Source organism: Metarhizium album (genome assembly GCF_000804445.1).
Source record: "Metarhizium album ARSEF 1941 chromosome Unknown scaffold_2, whole genome shotgun sequence".
Taxonomy (NCBI): domain Eukaryota; kingdom Fungi; phylum Ascomycota; class Sordariomycetes; order Hypocreales; family Clavicipitaceae; genus Metarhizium; species Metarhizium album.
In genome coordinates this window covers 112,974-129,086 of record NW_024467576.1, presented here as the reverse complement: position 1 = coordinate 129,086, position 16,113 = coordinate 112,974, and the positions used below count along the sequence as shown (strand labels likewise).

Genomic DNA, 16,113 nt, shown 5'->3' with positions numbered 1-16,113 from the left:
TTAAATTTCTATTAATTTAATAGTAAAGCTATTTATATTAGTAGATACAGCTTATACTAATAATAAAGGCTTTAGAAAATTAACATAAGGCCTTTTAATTTAACTATTTAAGGCCTTTATTATTTAGTTAGCAACTAAATAAGCTACTATAATAACTTCTTTTATAGAAGCTGAATTACTAGCTATTTTAGCTATTGCAAAAGAAACTATAGCTTTTTTAAGGCTTATATCTTAACTAGGCTTAAAATTAAAGGCTAAAAAACCTACTATTTATTGTAATAACTTTTAAACTATAAGGCTAGTTACCCTAGACCTTCCTAGAGTTAAAACAGCCCTAAGGCATATTAATATATATAATGCCTAGATAAGGCAGGCTTATAAAGAAGGAAAATTTAATATAAAATATCTAAAAACCTTAGAAATGCTTACTAACAGCCTTACAAAACTCCCTGAATTACTAGCTATTTTAGCTATTGCAAAAGAAACTATAGCTTTTTTAAGGCTTATATCTTAACTAGGCTTAAAATTAAAGGCTAAAAAACCTACTATTTATTGTAATAACTTTTAAACTATAAGGCTAGTTACCCTAGACCTTCCTAGAGTTAAAACAGCCCTAAGGCATATTAATATATATAATGCCTAGATAAGGCAGGCTTATAAAGAAGGAAAATTTAATATAAAATATCTAAAAACCTTAGAAATGCTTACTAACAGCCTTACAAAACTCCTTATAAAGCAAAAATTCTATAATTTTAGACAACAGCTAGGCCTATTTAATATTAAAGGCCTTATTTTAGCTAAAGAAGCTATTAAAAATTTAACAAATTAGCTATATAAGCTATATCTACTCTTTTATCTATTTATATCTATTTATTATCTATCTTTTTACTTATTTATCTTTACTATTTATTTATCTTTATTCTATTATTTATCTATATTTTCTACCTATTATAACTTACCTAGCTATATTTAACATATAGCTAAGGGGGTATATTAGCGGCAGATACTGCCTACTATAAAAAACACCTATAAAAACAAGAGAAACAGCTATAATATATAAATTGCCTACAAGAAACATTTGCATACATTTTATATGCAAGAATTTAATATACTTTACGCCTATATTTCTTTGCATATATAAATAAGGTTAAAAGAGGAATACTAGCTGGAATTTAACAAAAAGACTAATAAGCTATAAAGGCTAAACTACTCTATAGAAGGAAATAGCTATAAGAGTTATTTTAAGCTACTAAAGCTTCTATATTTGCTTAATTTAGCAGCTCTACTATAGAATTTACCTATAAATAACCCTCCTTCCCCCTAACTAGATAGAGAGGAAATTAAGCCTCTACAACTACACTCTTTAATACATACTATTATATATAATTTTATACTATATCTAAAGTTACTTCTATTATACCTTAAGAATCCCTTTAAGAATCCCTAATGCTTAGTAATCAACTAGATTACATAAGCTCTATCTATTATCTATTATATTATAAAGAGTCCCTCAATTGGCCGATAAGAAGTCTTAGCTCTTAGCTTGCTTATCTTAAAAATAAAGTTAGTAGAAAGAGATAAATTAATAGTTGCCTACTTAAAGAGCTTAATTTGCTTTAGCTAGCTGTAAAGGCTTTCTTTATAGAGATTTTAGTAGCTCTAGGCTTATAACTTATTAAAATTATATATATTACACGCTTGTATAGTATATTAAGTACAGAATACTTAGGTACATATTGTAGGCGGTACAAGCCCTAAAGTACTATCCACCTTCCTACCCAGCCGAAGTGACTGTGATTAGCTGTGGAAATCTAACAACTAGGACCCAGAATTCCCGCACTAGTCCTCGAGGAAGCTAGGGTCTTCGTACGGATTCCATTCTTGACCAGGATAGCTCGTTGCGCTCATTTGCGGCTGATAATTGGGGTCGTCTTGGGGGTCGAGCCAAATCTTTTCTTCCTGAGATGCCAGGCGGACACGACGCTCGTGGGCACCTGCAGTGTCTTCCAACTCGGCTGTGAATCGAGTCGTCGTCCGTGAGACTCCTTGGCTATTCGTCTGCTCTTCTGGACTGTCCGGAGATGCCTTTCGGCCTACGCCGGGAGCCTCGTATCCTTCACCGTTGTAATCTTGAGCCAACCTGGGAGTGGAATCGTGCATGCCAGCATCGCGGTGTTGCTCAGTTTTGGTTGTCTCAACTCCAAGGTTGATGTTCCTGGCCGTGGCCTTGTCCTCCCCTGTCTCGGTTGCAGGTTCGGTTTGTAATGCCGACTCGACCTGCGGGGTGGGGGACTGGGACTGCGGCGAAACCGACCTGGTATCCGTTGCAGAGTGGTTGCTCGGCTCCGGTTGCCGTTGCGTAGAATCGCTTGCCTGGTTCTGCAGTACAGCTCCTGACGACGAGCCTCCCGACGGCACCTGTGGCGTAATGCTGCCCGGGTTGCTCTCCACATCGTCCAACCGCCGGCTTGTCGATTGCGCGTCAGGAGATGGCAGGGAGGGCGCAAGGGGCGACTGAACTATTCCAACGTAAGAATCCGAATCTTGGCGTGGGGAACAATATTGAGAGTCAAGAGGTGAAGCCGGCTGCTGCTGCTGCTGCTGTGGCTGCTGCTGCTGTTCTGGCAGGCGAGGAGTTTGTTCCCGAGGCTGTTGTTGCACCTGCATCGGATTCGCCGGAGGAAAATGTCGCCCAAGGTGGTAGGCTGTTGGAACGACCATTCCTTCTCCATGAACCGCTGCGTAACCCTTCGGAATCGGAACATGATCGTGTTGAGGCTCGGGTTCAGACTGCGACGCCCGAGGTTGCTGAGCCGGATTCTCGGCGATAGTCATCGTTGAAGGTGCTTGATAATCGTATACCTGGCCAGGATGCAGCGGGGTGTTGCTTGGGGTCGAGTGATGGTACTGCCGGGGCTGTTCGTTGTTTCTTAAATAATGATGACCTGGGTACTCTTGATGTGGTTGTCGGTGCGTGTGGTGCCATGAATCCATTGTGAGATTTGTTGCACCCACGTGAGCTGGTCTGGGCTCCTGAGTGTTGCCTTGCTTAGAGTTCCTCTTAAAAGCCCCCAGGAGCTTGTTTGCAGTGGAAGTTTCAGCTCTGTCAAGTCTCTCCGGGGCAGTTCTTTGTTGTCCAAGTTGTGACAATTGCCCTGACATACGCTTGGTCAGGCCTTTCCATCTGGCCCCCGGACTTTCCTTTGGTGAAAGTTGCGTCTGCTGTGACTGTGGGGGCGGCGCAGGACCCCGAGGACTCGTTGGTGTTTTAGCTTGTGACGGTATCTCCGGGTCCGGTTGCTGTATCTTCTGAGGCCACTGCGGTTGATCGAGTTGCGTCGGCTGTATATGCTGGGGATGCGCGGAGAAGTCACGATACGGCAGCCTGGCTTCTTGTGCGGGCTGCAGCATCTGACAGGAAAAGCCATGGTCAAGTTCAGCCTTTGTGTCTTGTTGAGAAGAAAGGCTGTTTTCCTTGACGTGGCCCTGCGTAGTATGAACCCTTTGGGGTTCCTTAGATAAAGCCATTGTCTCTCTAGCAACTCGTGACTGCTGAGGACTGGTTGTGTTCGCAGGCGGCTTATGCTGTGGCATCTCTTCCAAGGGCCGTTGCTTGTTTTGTGGCACAACAATAAAGTCGCGCTCATCCGAAAGATCAATGGCGCCATTCCTGCGAGTCTCACTTGTGTACGCATCCTCGTCATGTTCTGTAGTCTTCCAATCCGATGCAATGGAAGAATCGGGGGAGACGGTGCATGTTCGAATGAGCTCTCCGTCAGTATGGCCGCTGCCGTGCGCTTCGCGATCAGATGCAGCTTGCGGTTTCACGGAGACAGCTTGCGGCCAGTCCGGCGATGCGCCAGCCGGAGGTGGCACTCGAGACTCTTCCTGTTGCTGGGCGAGGATCTGATCGATCCGTTGACGGGGCTCCGAAGCGGGAGCAGAATCCCCCTGTTGGTGTAGCTCTTGAGGGATCAGGCCTAGAGGAGAGGGGTGAGGCGGCTTCACCAAGCGAATCGCCGCATCAACGTTCATGCCGGGAGGCTGCATCTCGTCCCTTTGCCCCACGAGACCGAAGGGTTGTTGGGAGCCGGACTGCCCAGTAGGAACAGAGGATGGGCGCCCAACACTAGCAAGATAGCGCCGACCTTGTGGCTGATCGCTTCCAGAAACTCTTCGTCGGTGGTCTTTACCAATACCTGGAGGTTGCGGTTGAGAGTGGCCCGCCGCGGGCAAGTGCTGCAGTTGAAGCTGGAAAGATTGGTGCATTCCAGGCCGTTGCAAACTCACCGGAGACTGAGGCTGTGCGTTAGCTTGCTCTCCAGCTGGCGAGGATGGTGTGCGGAATTCACCAGTTCGGAGGAGGCCCTGCCCATCTTCGAGTCGAGGCGGCATGTTGACCTGATCCGGACTGTGTGGATATCGTCGTTCAGGCTGCTCGGATTGCGATATTCGCTGCCTTGGAATGTCTCCGATATTTTGGAACTGCATGCTTATTGGTGACACGCGTGAATCCAAAGGCTTATCAGGTACTCCGGCTTTTGAACCCGAAGCTTTTCCCAGCATTCCTGATATCAAGTCGGACATGGAAAGCCGTCGCCGGTGGCGGGCAGGCCTCTCATCTGCCCTGCGCCCTTGAGAGCTAGCTGTAGAAGTGACTGTGCTTGGCCGCCCCGAAAGCTTGAATGCAGGCAGAGGAGGTCCCAAAGGCTCCGCCGCTAGCTGAGGCTCAGGAGAGCCTGGTCTGTCCTCATGTTTGGTGCGACTGAGCAAGTTTGAAACCTTTGACATGCCGGAAAACCTCTTCTTCTGAGGAGTGGCGTCGTCGAGGTCCTCGGGCGGGTGGACAGCCCGGCCGGAAGCCTGGACTCCTTCCAAGTTGGACGAGGGTGACTTTGAAAAACTGCTTGGAACTAGCTTGCCGCCGAAAGACCGCCTTTTACGCCCTTGGGGGGGAGTCTTGGGGGGCTGCTCCTCCTGTGAGGTTTGTTCTTTTCCGGCCCAGGAATGCTGTACTGGGCCAGCGTCTAAAGATGAGCGACCAGAGCGGCCAAACAGAAAGTTTGGTCGCCGTGTGCCTCGCTCCGGCGCTTCGCTTCCAGTGCCAACGCTCACCTCTGACGCTTCGTCCGCAAGGACATCTTTGGTGACCGTCCGCTGGTCCACGGAGCTTCGACGCTCCCTGGATGCGGCCCCGGCGATTCGTTGCCCCAAATCCTTGAACATGCCGGAATTTCTATTCCTGCGACCGCGCTCTTCACCGGCAGGACCAGCACCACGGATGGAAGACTCATTGTCTTGCGTTCTAGTCGTCACAGCATCATTACGAGCAAGGAATGGTTGATAGGGGGGCTGGTATGGCTGTCCGCCGTTGCTTGTGTTTGATGCTAGACGTTGATCTGGGGGGTGAGCAAACAGTTCAGGCCATCTCTGTGCTGATGATGGCGGTACGTCAGAACGTTGACGGGGGGGTGGTGCCGTGGGATTGGGGATGGGATGCTGCAGGGGTTGATGAATCTGGTCTTGGCCGGGACGCGGCAGGGCGAGGTCCGGAAGTGCGACTCCGGTCTCTTTGTCGAAGCCATACATGACGTGTTGCTGACAACCACCAGCTCCAGGCCGATTCCTCGAGACGGGATTCAGAGGCTCCGACAACCGGCTTTCCTCCAATTTCCATTGGCCGCAGAAGGGCAGCCTCTGGGCAGGGAGCATCCACGGCTGAGAGCTTCGGGGACCTTGAGAGTGTGGTATTGGTGTTCTGGCTGGGAATTGCTCCTTCGGGGTCATGGTGGGCGGTGCTTGAAGCTGCGGTGTCTGTCTCGCCGCTTCTGCATGAGGGATATGAGTGGCAGCTTTCTCATCCTTGGTGGGTTGTGGATGGGCAGCGCGGTCAGTGTCGACCTGAGGGCGAGGCGCTGCGGCCAGCAGAGACCTGGGCTGCTCATGCGAGGAATTAGCCGGGGCGTCGGCATTCGGCGCCAGGCTCGACGGTGCACCATCGCCATCGTCATCGTCGTCGTCGTCGTCGTCGTCGAGAGGGAATCGATCAGTGGCCCTCCGAGCCTTGGCTTTGGGAGAGAGCCCGAACGTTGAGCTGCGTCTTATGGGCGGCAGCCCAATGAAGGAAGACGCTCGCTTGGGTGACGCTTCGCGCTCGCTCAGTGCCGCCCGTCCATCACCAGGGACATGCGCCGTGGATGACTGCGATTGGTGAAGATCGGGATCGGATTGCTGGTCGGATTGCCGACGGACACGGTCCTGAGACTCTGGGATTTCCAGCCCGCTCAACCCGGCAGTGACTCGCGGCAAAGGGCTGGACTGTGCCTGAGCGGGCGGGACGGGATGGCGTGGCGTCACGACCGGCCGGGCCGTTGCAGACTCAGCTGGCACCTCTCTCCACCCGGGAATATCCTCCGACTGCGCCGCCGGATTGAGCGGCGACAGCGGCGCCGCAGGGGCCAAGGGGGGGATCTGAGGTGCCATCGACGGTGATGCGCGTTGTTGCGTGGCAGTGGCATGCGCATTGGAGTTGCTCGCGCCGGCGGCCGTGGCATTTCCCGGTGGGGCGGCCACCTCAGGGCGCCATTTCGACCCAAGCATCAGGCCCCACGACAGTCGCCCATCGGCCTTGGCCTTGTCGTGCTCAGCGCCCGGGTCAGAAAAGGATTCGTCCTATCCAGCAGCAAGAAACATTAATAAGACCTCTTTCAAATGGCATTGTAAATTCGTGGGCGGCTAGTACATGCTCCGGACTCGGACAAACGAGACGGAAAAATAGAAAAAGTAAAATATAAAGGGGAAAAAGGTGCCGCGTCTTCATCCCATCTCGTGACTTCCATCTCTTCATTCAAAACGTTGCTGATTGTACCACACTGGCTCACTGCAGCCTCACGCAATTTGCCCGCTTGCAGTACGGATTAGACTACCAGAAAATCCCAGAACCCAGTCCATGCCCCGTCCTCACCATAATAGCGCACGCACTAGAGTGAAATGCAATGTAACGAGTGAGGGGGGCTGCCCGTGTAGACGCCGTGGATCGAGCAAGGAAGAAAAAAATGCAATTAGTGAAATACCTTGTCCCCGGTTCCACGCAATTTGCTCCGCCCCTTGTTCAGCAAGCCTTTGCCCATCTTTCCGGCCGAGTGCATGAATTCTTTGCCTTTGCTTCCGATCTGGTTGCCGGAGTGTCCAAATGTACTACCGGGCGCTTGCGTTGCCAGTGGCAGCCCGCCAAGACGAGAGCGGCTAGGAGGAGAGCCGGAGGCTGTCGGCGAGCCGGCACCAAGGTATTGTTGGTAGTACGCTTGCTGGGCAGGGCTGCCGGCCTGCCCTGCTGCCGTGCTAGTCGCCGCATTAGCCCCCGGCGAGGCTTGCCGAGAAGCTGACGTGCCAAACAATGGCCCAGACGGTGACACGTCCGGATGCTGAGCTTTGACGTGAGTGAGCCAACCAGTGAGCCCAGAGTTTGTCCATGAAAATATGTTTCGCGTCTCATTGAACTTGGCAATGCGTTCGCTAGGACTTTTCAGGCTCATGATTTCCCGGAAGCTCATCGTCTGCGGCTGGGCCTGTTGTGAAACTGGGGATACTGAGGGCGGCGTGGCGGAGGGAGATGGCTGAATGGTGACAACAGGCTGATCTTCAGCTCCCCTTGCGGCCAAATGGAGGCCCGAAGCAGTCTTCTCAGATTCCGTGTCCTCGCTAAGCGAAGGCCCAGTATCAGTACGAGCTCCAGCAGTAGTGTCATCGCCAACTGGAGAAGGAAGGCTCGATTCTTCACACGCAGTCTGTTGGCCGGGAGGCTCAAGGCCCTTGCTGCCGCTAGAGAGTTGGGGGAGAACGCCGACGGCATCAAGCGACAGATCCTTTGGTTGCTTGCTATCGACCTGGGACTGCACGCCCGGTCCCAGCGACTCAACCACCAGCCCGTGCGGTTGCGCCGTGGAAATGTCGAGACTTTGCTGCGTTGGCGCCGAGCTCAACTCCTCGGCTTCCCAAGAGAATCGACGGCGGATTGACGGAGGTTGAGGGGACATGGGTGGCTCGGCTGCTTTGTCAACAGCGATGACGGTACCTTGGCTAGCGGGCTCGCTTTGGGCATCTGGAACTTCCGCGATTGTGGCCATAGACGCAGATGCCTCTAGCGTTTTGGCCTTGGCCTCGGTGTCCGCCCAATAACTGCGATAGTCCCGAAGGGTATAGCTGCTGTCCCTGCCGGTTTGAACGCTCGACAGTTGAGAACTATGGCTGGGAGCTCGGTTGAATTCCTGAGCAGAGCCGCTGGTGGGGCTTAACGACTTGATGATCTCATCACTCAGCATATCGTTGTCCTTGACAGATTCCACACTGAAAGTAGTCTCACGCCTGACAGGGCTGGGTTCGAAGTCTGCCTCAGACCGACGCTCTATTGGGTTGGTGCCTGCTGATGGAGTGCTATCAGCAGCATCTGGAGAACTCTCCCAAGTATCCGGAGCTGGCCGGGAGGGACCGCGAGGGCTAGGAGTCCGTAGTGGAGCAATTACAGCCGTCTCAGAGTCAGGCTGCAATGCAGAACTGGCTATCTCGGACAGCGGGGGAGACGCCGAGCCTGTTGTAGGCAACGCAAGCGTCTTGATCTCGGTCCCTTTTGCACTGTCTCCATTTTCACCCCCGGATGAAGCTACGTCTGGCAGTGATTTGACGTGATATGGGTCTCTTGTAGTCGTGTCCTTATCGTCATGCCCTCCCGTTGGAGTTTCAACTGTAGCAGTCTTCTCCGTTGACGGGAGAACTTCCTCCAGCTGAAAAGCGTGTGGGATCACTTCAGCCTTGGTAGTTGAAAGATTCGTGAGAGACGCCGACTCTCCGTCTAGCCCGGTAATAGATTCGGTTGTGGACGAGCCCACACCGTCCGTAGAGAAGAAATCTTCCCCAAAGGCCGACATTCTGGCCAGATCGGGCAATTTGGGGCTAGCTGAGGTCTGCCGGTCGTCGCCAACACTCTGATTCGCCATTTCAGGCCTGTTTCCAAGAGCAAAAGCCTCTTCTCTGCCCCTGGAGTCGGGTCGGGCATCAGCTGAACTAGGTGAATTTGGCTCGAGGCGACTGTAGACATCTGAAGATGAGACGGAAGACGGCGGTTTTAGCTGCTCGGAAACTACTGAGCCAGGAGCTAGAGAAGTAACTGCCCTCTCTGACTGGTTGGGTGAATTGCGGACATCATGTGCAGAGTCGACGATATGTGGCGACACCATCTTGGCTTCAATGCGAGAAACGCCGGTGTCCGACGGGCCGGCCACGATGGGTGAAGCCAGAGGTGTCAATGTCGGTTGACTTATGGGCGTCGTCGGCGATGGGAATGTCTCTTCTCTCGACCCGGAAGGGTGTGTAGGTGGTTTGAGCCAAGAGGCCGGGAGCTCTTCCTCTGGTTCTGCATCGCCATATTCATCCGCGCCCCAATCATCCCCGTCGTAGCTCTGTACCTTGGCCTCGACCCATTTTTTCGTCTTTGTTCGATTCACGTTAACCTGGTAGGCGCTGCTACCACTTGGTGCTTGGGAGGACCTAGATGTCGAAGCGACAAACGTCAGTTATCCTTCTCTGTGGGTTGGGGTCGGGGATGGAGGCGATGAAGATGCAAGGTGCACGAACATTGAATTGGCCGCGTCCGGAGCCCCCGAGCTGAACGACCGAGTCACTGCCACTCAGAATGTACCGACACTTTCCAAAAGTCAGCCTCCTCGAACACTCATTCTACAATATTCAATGGCGGAGAGATCGAGGCAGGGTCGTGACGTCGTAAATGCCAGCTCGGCTCTGTGGCCTTGTCAGCGGGCGTAGGGGCTTGCTCCTGGCGTGAGCAAGTGCACTACAGCCGTCAAGGAAATGATATTGATACAGGAAAGCAATGCGAAAGAGAACAAACGATCAAAGACCCAGACGAAAAGCAAGCTGCGGTTTGCGATAATAAAGACTACGGAGCAGATGTGGGCAGTCGCCGGGGAATACGGGTGACAGACCAGGGGCGGTAGACATTGCTAACAGTGGGTCCCATGACGAAAGTATCTTTCGGTGAGAATCTACACTGAAGGAGGACGTGATTCGATAGGGGCTCTTGCTTGGAACTCTTGAGCAAATAGCCAGGCGGCTGACGCATCACGACCCCACCAGACACGACATGGCCGAGGTGGACGGTTGTGGGCCGTGGCGTCCTGCCAGCTGAGGTGGCAGCAGCAATCAATAGTATATTTTTATTTTGTTTTTATTTTTGGCTCATTTCCGGGCCATGCAGGGCCTGTTGGGCAACGGCTTAGACAGCCAACCAACATCCAGCACCCCGGCGCCTTGTTGGTTCGGTCTCCCAGAGAAATTGTCGTAATAAGCAGAGGGTGGCTCGGAATGCAAAGCCGTGCGCATTGGCGCAGCAACGTTTCATGTCAAGACGCACAAAGGGTTTCGTCTCTGCAGCTGGGTAATATCCGAGTCTATATGAGTCGTGGTTCGTTTTCCTTCCTCCCACCGAGTCGTCACTGCAGCAGACCGATGGTTCCCTGGAGCCTCTTTGCTCTTTCTGGTGGCACTTCAACGTGGCCATCCATGTCTTCACATGTGTCATGGTTTGGTTTCGTTCATCGGCCCAAGTGTGGCGCAGTCCGCAGTGCCGGTCTGCTCTGTGGCGCCGCAGCTCAAGCCTCAATCAATACCAAAATCAACCACGTGTTGTCGTAACTCATTGACCACTTCGCCCGTTGCCAAACCGCAAACCGGTTGCGCATCATCACCATTTCGCCTCACCACGCTCGCGGGACACCCTGCCACTTGCTAGAATCGTGCCTGCCTTCTGTTCCCTGTCCGCCTAGTCCAGTTGTTCCGATATTCTCGACCTGTTTCCGCCCTAAAACGTCGCCACCCGCTGAGCCGCCCAAACCATCGACGCAGGAATTCCAATCGCGACGAAACACGATCAGGGACTGGTCCGATCCACATCGAGACCGGCCAGCAACGCGCTCACAGTCTCTGGACTACCGTATCTTCGCTTGCCCTGATTCCGGGCATCATCTCCGTTGCGAAGCCGCGCTGGCCGCCGTCCTCCTGCGATTCCTTGTCCACGGTAGAACGTGGTCGAGATGGCTGTCGCGTCAATCCAGGACCGGACTCTGGAGTTCAAGTCGGTTCTGGCGCAAGCGCAGAAGCGCCAGAATGCGAACAAAGTCGGGTCGCAGAGGCGTTCGCTTCTGACTGATGCACAGAAGGCCGCCGCAGATGGGTCCGCACACCCCAAGAGGTCGGATTTTGCGAGGAAGGCTGCCGACATTGGTCGAGGCATCTCTGCCACCATGGGGAGACTTGAGAAGCTAGCACAACGTGAGCTTTCCTTGACCGAGTTCTACTGAGCCGTGACATTGCTGACATTGCACGTAGTCGCCAAGCGACGGACCATGTTCGACGACCGGCCGGTGGAAATCAACGAGCTCACTTTTGTCATCAAGCAAGACCTTTCGGCCCTGAATCAGCAGATTGGACACTTGCAAACCTTGTCGAAACAGCAGCATCCCAAAGCGGACCAAGAAGGCGAGCACAACAAGAACGTCGTGTACCTGCTGCAAGGCAAGCTCACCGACGTCTCGGCCAACTTCAAGGACGTGCTGGAGGAGCGGACCAAGAACATCCAAGCATCAAGGTCGCGAACCGAAAACTTCATCTCGTCCGTCTCGCAGCATGCGCAGCCCTCTATCCAAAAGTCGGCGTCACCGCTGTACGGCACGCCCAATAGGTCCTCGCCGGCCCCCGCGTCCGACACGCTCTCGCTGAACCCAGTCGGCGACCAGCAACTCTTGATGATGGAAGAGGCGCAGCCTGCAAATGTGTACATTCAACAGAGAGGAGAGGCCATTGAGACGATTGAGTCGACGATCAACGAACTCGGGAGCATCTTTGGGCAGCTGGCAACCATGGTGTCGGAACAAAGCGAGATGATTGAGCGAATCGACGCCAACACAGAAGACGTCGTGGACAACGTCGAGGGGGCTCAGAGGGAACTTTTAAAGTATTGGTCCCGTGTGTCGAGCAACCGATGGTTAATAGCCAAGATGTTTGGCGTGCTGATGATTTTCTTCCTGTAAGTCGGCCGCCCACGCTGCCATTACACGGACACACCTGAACTAATATGCCTGCAGTCTCTGGGTTTTGGTCTCGGGCTGAGCAAGCACAATGCTCGCGGCGAGGGGGGCAAGACAAGACAAGACAGACGAGACGACGTGTTGCGGCGCAATGCTAGTGTGGATACCATTGTGGGACACAAATCTCGTCGTGTGTCTGCATGACTCGGGAGTTTTTCTCTTTATTTATTTTATTTATTTTTTTTTTTCCTTTCCTCCTCTGTTTTGTATCCTTGCATTCTTGTTGTAGAGGCGTCAAGAGTAGCGGGCTAGATACGATGCATTAATACCAACTGCACTGCAGCCCAGGCTGCGCAGCACAACACGCCCACGGACAAGATTTCCTTCCCACTCTAGGCTACCGGCTCGCTTGCTGGTCCGTTGCTCGCCCCCGGGCCGCAGCAGCGCCTGCGGGATCGTGAGCAGAGACCTCGATTTCCACCCTCATGTCGTCCTCGGCAAGCCGCGCCACGCCGACGCACGTCCACAACGGCTGGTGGTTGGGCATCCACTTCTTGAAGTTGCGCACCATGGCCTCCTCGGCCTCGCGGTTCAGCGGGAGGTGATACGAGTTGATTCGGTAGACCTGGTCCCAGCCCTTGCCCCCGGCGTCCCTCAAGGCTCGGTCGACGTTGCAAAAGGCCAGGTCGATCTGGGCGTTGATCTCCTTTTCGAAGACGCCCGTGTCGGGGTCCCAGCCGCCTGCGCAGCAAAAAGCCAGCAGACTGGCGTTAGAACAAGCAAAAGCAGAGGATGCCCGAGCAGGTTTCGCCATTTGCTGGCGTGCATGGGCTCAGGGGGGGGCCGACAACATACCTTGTCCCGCGACCTCGATGCGATCTCCCACCCGCACGGCCTGGCTGTAGCCCGCGACTTCCCGCTGGCGGACTCCGAACTTCTCGTAGGCGAAGTACTGGAGGTGAGACATTTTTTTGAAATTTTATTTTTTTCCTCCCTTGGTGTGCGGAGCCCAGGCGTACAGCGTGGCGGGTCGTGTCGCAATAAGTTCAGAAACTCGAGAGCGCGAGGTTGGAGATGGGTTTGTTTGGGGACGGGGGGCAGAGGGATATTATAGCCGCGAGGACCACGGCGGCCCGGGGAGGGGGGGAGGGGGCGCGGTACTAGTCAGAGCATCGACGGTCGCGAATCTTGGTGTACGGAGCACAAGGCGTTTTATTGTCACGCGCCAAAGGTGTCGACGCCGTGCCGTCGACACAACCCCCTCCGGGCCCTCGAAGGCGGTCACGTTATCGAGCCCAGATGTAGGCGCGGCGGGCCAGTGCAGCGTAATGGTGCGATAGGCCGACGCGGGCCAGACGCAGGTCAGGCTTGGCGATGGCGTAACCAGACAGCCAGTACGGAGTAGACGAGGTCACGACTCACGACGGCGCGATGGGCATGTATGTAACGGTGGGTTGCTTCGAAGGTTGCCCAGGGCTGGCGCCGACTGCAGGGTCGCGAAACCACGGGCTTTTCTTGGCCCGGAATTGATCCGGAACCTGGCCGAAAGCCGAGACCTGGCCGGAACCACTGCCGACGCACCCCGCACGACGAGAGCCGGCCGGAGTCGTCGTGGGCAAGGGCCGTGTGCGACCAGTTTGCGTCTGTCCCATCCAGCTCGGTGCTTTGGACCTTGTTCGTGAATGTGCTGCATCAATCAGCTCGGGGCTCGATTTCAAAATGCTTCCCCTGTTGCCGTTGCCTGTCACGTCACCCTTTGAGCCTTGTCGATGCCCCAAACCTTGTTTCGGCCTTTTGCTGCGCTGGCTGTGAAAGGGGCTGAGACAACGCATGGCTTGGGCAGCCTTTGCGGAGACGGCTACGTGGTTCGTTCGAGCACAAGTCGCATGGCATCGTGGTCATGGACTGACTCATGGGTAACCTTTGTGATGGTGCCCCATGTGGCCCGCCGTACGATCATGATCACGGGGATCACGGGGCGTCTTGGACATGCGTCATGTCTAGGAAATGCAGACGTGAAAAAAGCGACTCGACGCCTGAACGACTTGCCCGGAAGGCGCATCGCATACAAGGCTGAATACGTCGTCACGTCCCACTTAGTGTGATGGCTTATTTACAATCTCTAAATGCGCCATCTCGTGGCGTCGCGTGCCGTGTACCCAGGCAGACCGTCACTGCTTCGCACACCAATTCGTCGAAAATCTCGATTGGATCATCTGAAAACTAGGATAGGAACGTTCATGGTCACTTCTCAAGAGGGCATATAGTGCTTTTGGGTGCTGAATTCAAACACTGACACTCTTCATGGCTAATAGTCCTGCACAGTTGACCCTCTCATACCCTGCGCCCCTGAAAACCGCAGTTTGTCGCTCAACCGTGCCCCTGTTAATACCCCAGAAAAGCACTCTCGTGATGCACAGTCTCCAGATGTTACTCCTTCAAACCATCTCAGCGGCATAAGCGGATATATGAGACCGTCTTAGCAATGCCAACTAACGACGTAATCTCTGACTGCGGCATTCTTCAAAATGCTGGCCACCTCGATGCTACAGTCCAAGTACCACGTGGATGGTGTTTTAAGCCGTGGGCGCGCGGCTGAAGTCGCAGATCTTGCCGCCACCAAGTATGCGGTCGTCTCTCACGCCAATGTGCATGATGCCGAGTTGGTGGAGTCGGATGATGCTTCGAAGAAGTCTACGCATACCGCCTGTTTTTAAATTTGAAACCGTCCGGACCGGAACTGAATTCTGTGACGATACCCCTGATGGGCGGCGGCCTGCCGCTCTTTCCTGGAAAGAGCGAGCGCATCTCTCTGAAGGCATTTTCATTTCTGTCAAGCTGCAGCATGACATTGGTGTGCTTTTCCCTCAGGAGACGTTCGTGATCCTCGTCGAGAGAAGCAGGTAGCCGAAGCACTTGACGGCAACATCTTCATGGCCTGCTTCCTGGAGGCGGCCGAAGCCTCGGCATTCACAGTTGAATGCTTCGCCGTAGTTGCATAGGGCAGTTAATGCAGTGCGTTTGACTCTGATCAACATAAGCTCCAACGCAGATCCATTCCGAGGGAAAGTCAAACCTGAACTATACTTATAGTTTGTGTCGTTGCGTCGTGCCTTGTACGAATGTACATGTAACTCGCTACCTACAAGTTGTAGCACGTAAGTAGTCCCTCGGATTTTCACTATAAATACAAATGAGTGTCGGACCTCTCGTATGTATTCGAGGAAGTCGATCTTTTGCGGACCCTGAAAGTCAAAGGGCTTCAGCTTAGGCCGTAGACATTGCGGGAGCGGCACTAAATCAGCATCAGAGCTTGGCCAGTCTCGATACAACAAGAAGCAACGAGTTCTTTTAAAAAAAAAAAAAAAATACTCCGACCGAAAGCCTCGCGGTACTGAAATAACATGACGGCAAGTTGGTCGCTGTGATGGCTAGGGCATGGTTAAATAATTCGCATAGAGAGTTGTTTCCATCATGTTTTGTCGCACAGCGTACAAGGTGGTCCGCCACACACAAAAGTGTGACGTAGGCCACGTCTATTCTTTAGTACCTATCGAAAGGGGGGGAAGAACCAGGGGCAACGCGCTTCCGATGTTTCCCTTGGCCATGTGCACAAAAGTTCAAAACGACCACCTAGATATTTGGCTGCGCACACAGTCAACCGAACTGAAACTCCCGTGGACAACCACATGCAACGACTACGAGACCAACAGACCAGGACTGCCCTGCCCTCTCCCACATCCACGGCCATCCTCTCCGCGGCGGCCGATTGAAGGCATTTGCATCGTTTTTTTACGTACTCGGTACTCGGCACGCAGGAGCGCGATCCGTCATCTGTAGCACGGCGAGCAACGGCGAGCCCTGCCCCTGCGGTTCCGAGCAACACGAAGCATACGCCGGGCTGGTGAAATACAAAATGACACATCAGGCTACGGGGCGGCCCGAATGCGGGAGTGGCGAGTTTCCGAGACACGAGAAGCATAGCATACAAGGTGGTCTTCAGACTACCACACAC

General features: G+C 53.3%; 3 protein-coding genes across 3 annotated transcripts; 1 reads left to right on the top strand and 2 right to left on the bottom strand.

Annotated features, from left to right (window-relative positions):
• Nucleotides 1-1,839: 1,839 nt before the first annotated feature.
• On the bottom strand, nucleotides 1,840-10,033 carry MAM_01173 (uncharacterized protein; the record flags this gene model as incomplete). The annotated part of the gene is made up of 3 exons (XM_040819972.1): nucleotides 1,840-6,672; nucleotides 7,074-9,543; nucleotides 9,999-10,033. 3 exons carry the CDS (start codon nucleotides 10,031-10,033, stop codon nucleotides 1,840-1,842), a joined length of 7,338 nt encoding a protein of 2,445 aa, XP_040681460.1.
• A 1,072-nt stretch (nucleotides 10,034-11,105) lies between these two features.
• On the top strand, nucleotides 11,106-12,180 carry MAM_01172 (syntaxin 5; the record flags this gene model as incomplete). Its single annotated transcript, XM_040819971.1, has 3 exons — nucleotides 11,106-11,343; nucleotides 11,401-12,097; nucleotides 12,156-12,180. The coding sequence occupies 3 exons, from the start codon at nucleotides 11,106-11,108 to the stop codon at nucleotides 12,178-12,180; spliced, it is 960 nt and encodes a 319-aa protein (XP_040681459.1).
• A 315-nt stretch (nucleotides 12,181-12,495) lies between these two features.
• Nucleotides 12,496-13,065, bottom strand: MAM_01171 (Endoribonuclease L-PSP/chorismate mutase-like protein; the record flags this gene model as incomplete). The annotated part of the gene is made up of 2 exons (XM_040819970.1): nucleotides 12,496-12,839; nucleotides 12,954-13,065. The coding sequence occupies 2 exons, from the start codon at nucleotides 13,063-13,065 to the stop codon at nucleotides 12,496-12,498; spliced, it is 456 nt and encodes a 151-aa protein (XP_040681458.1).
• Nucleotides 13,066-16,113: the final 3,048 nt, after the last annotated feature.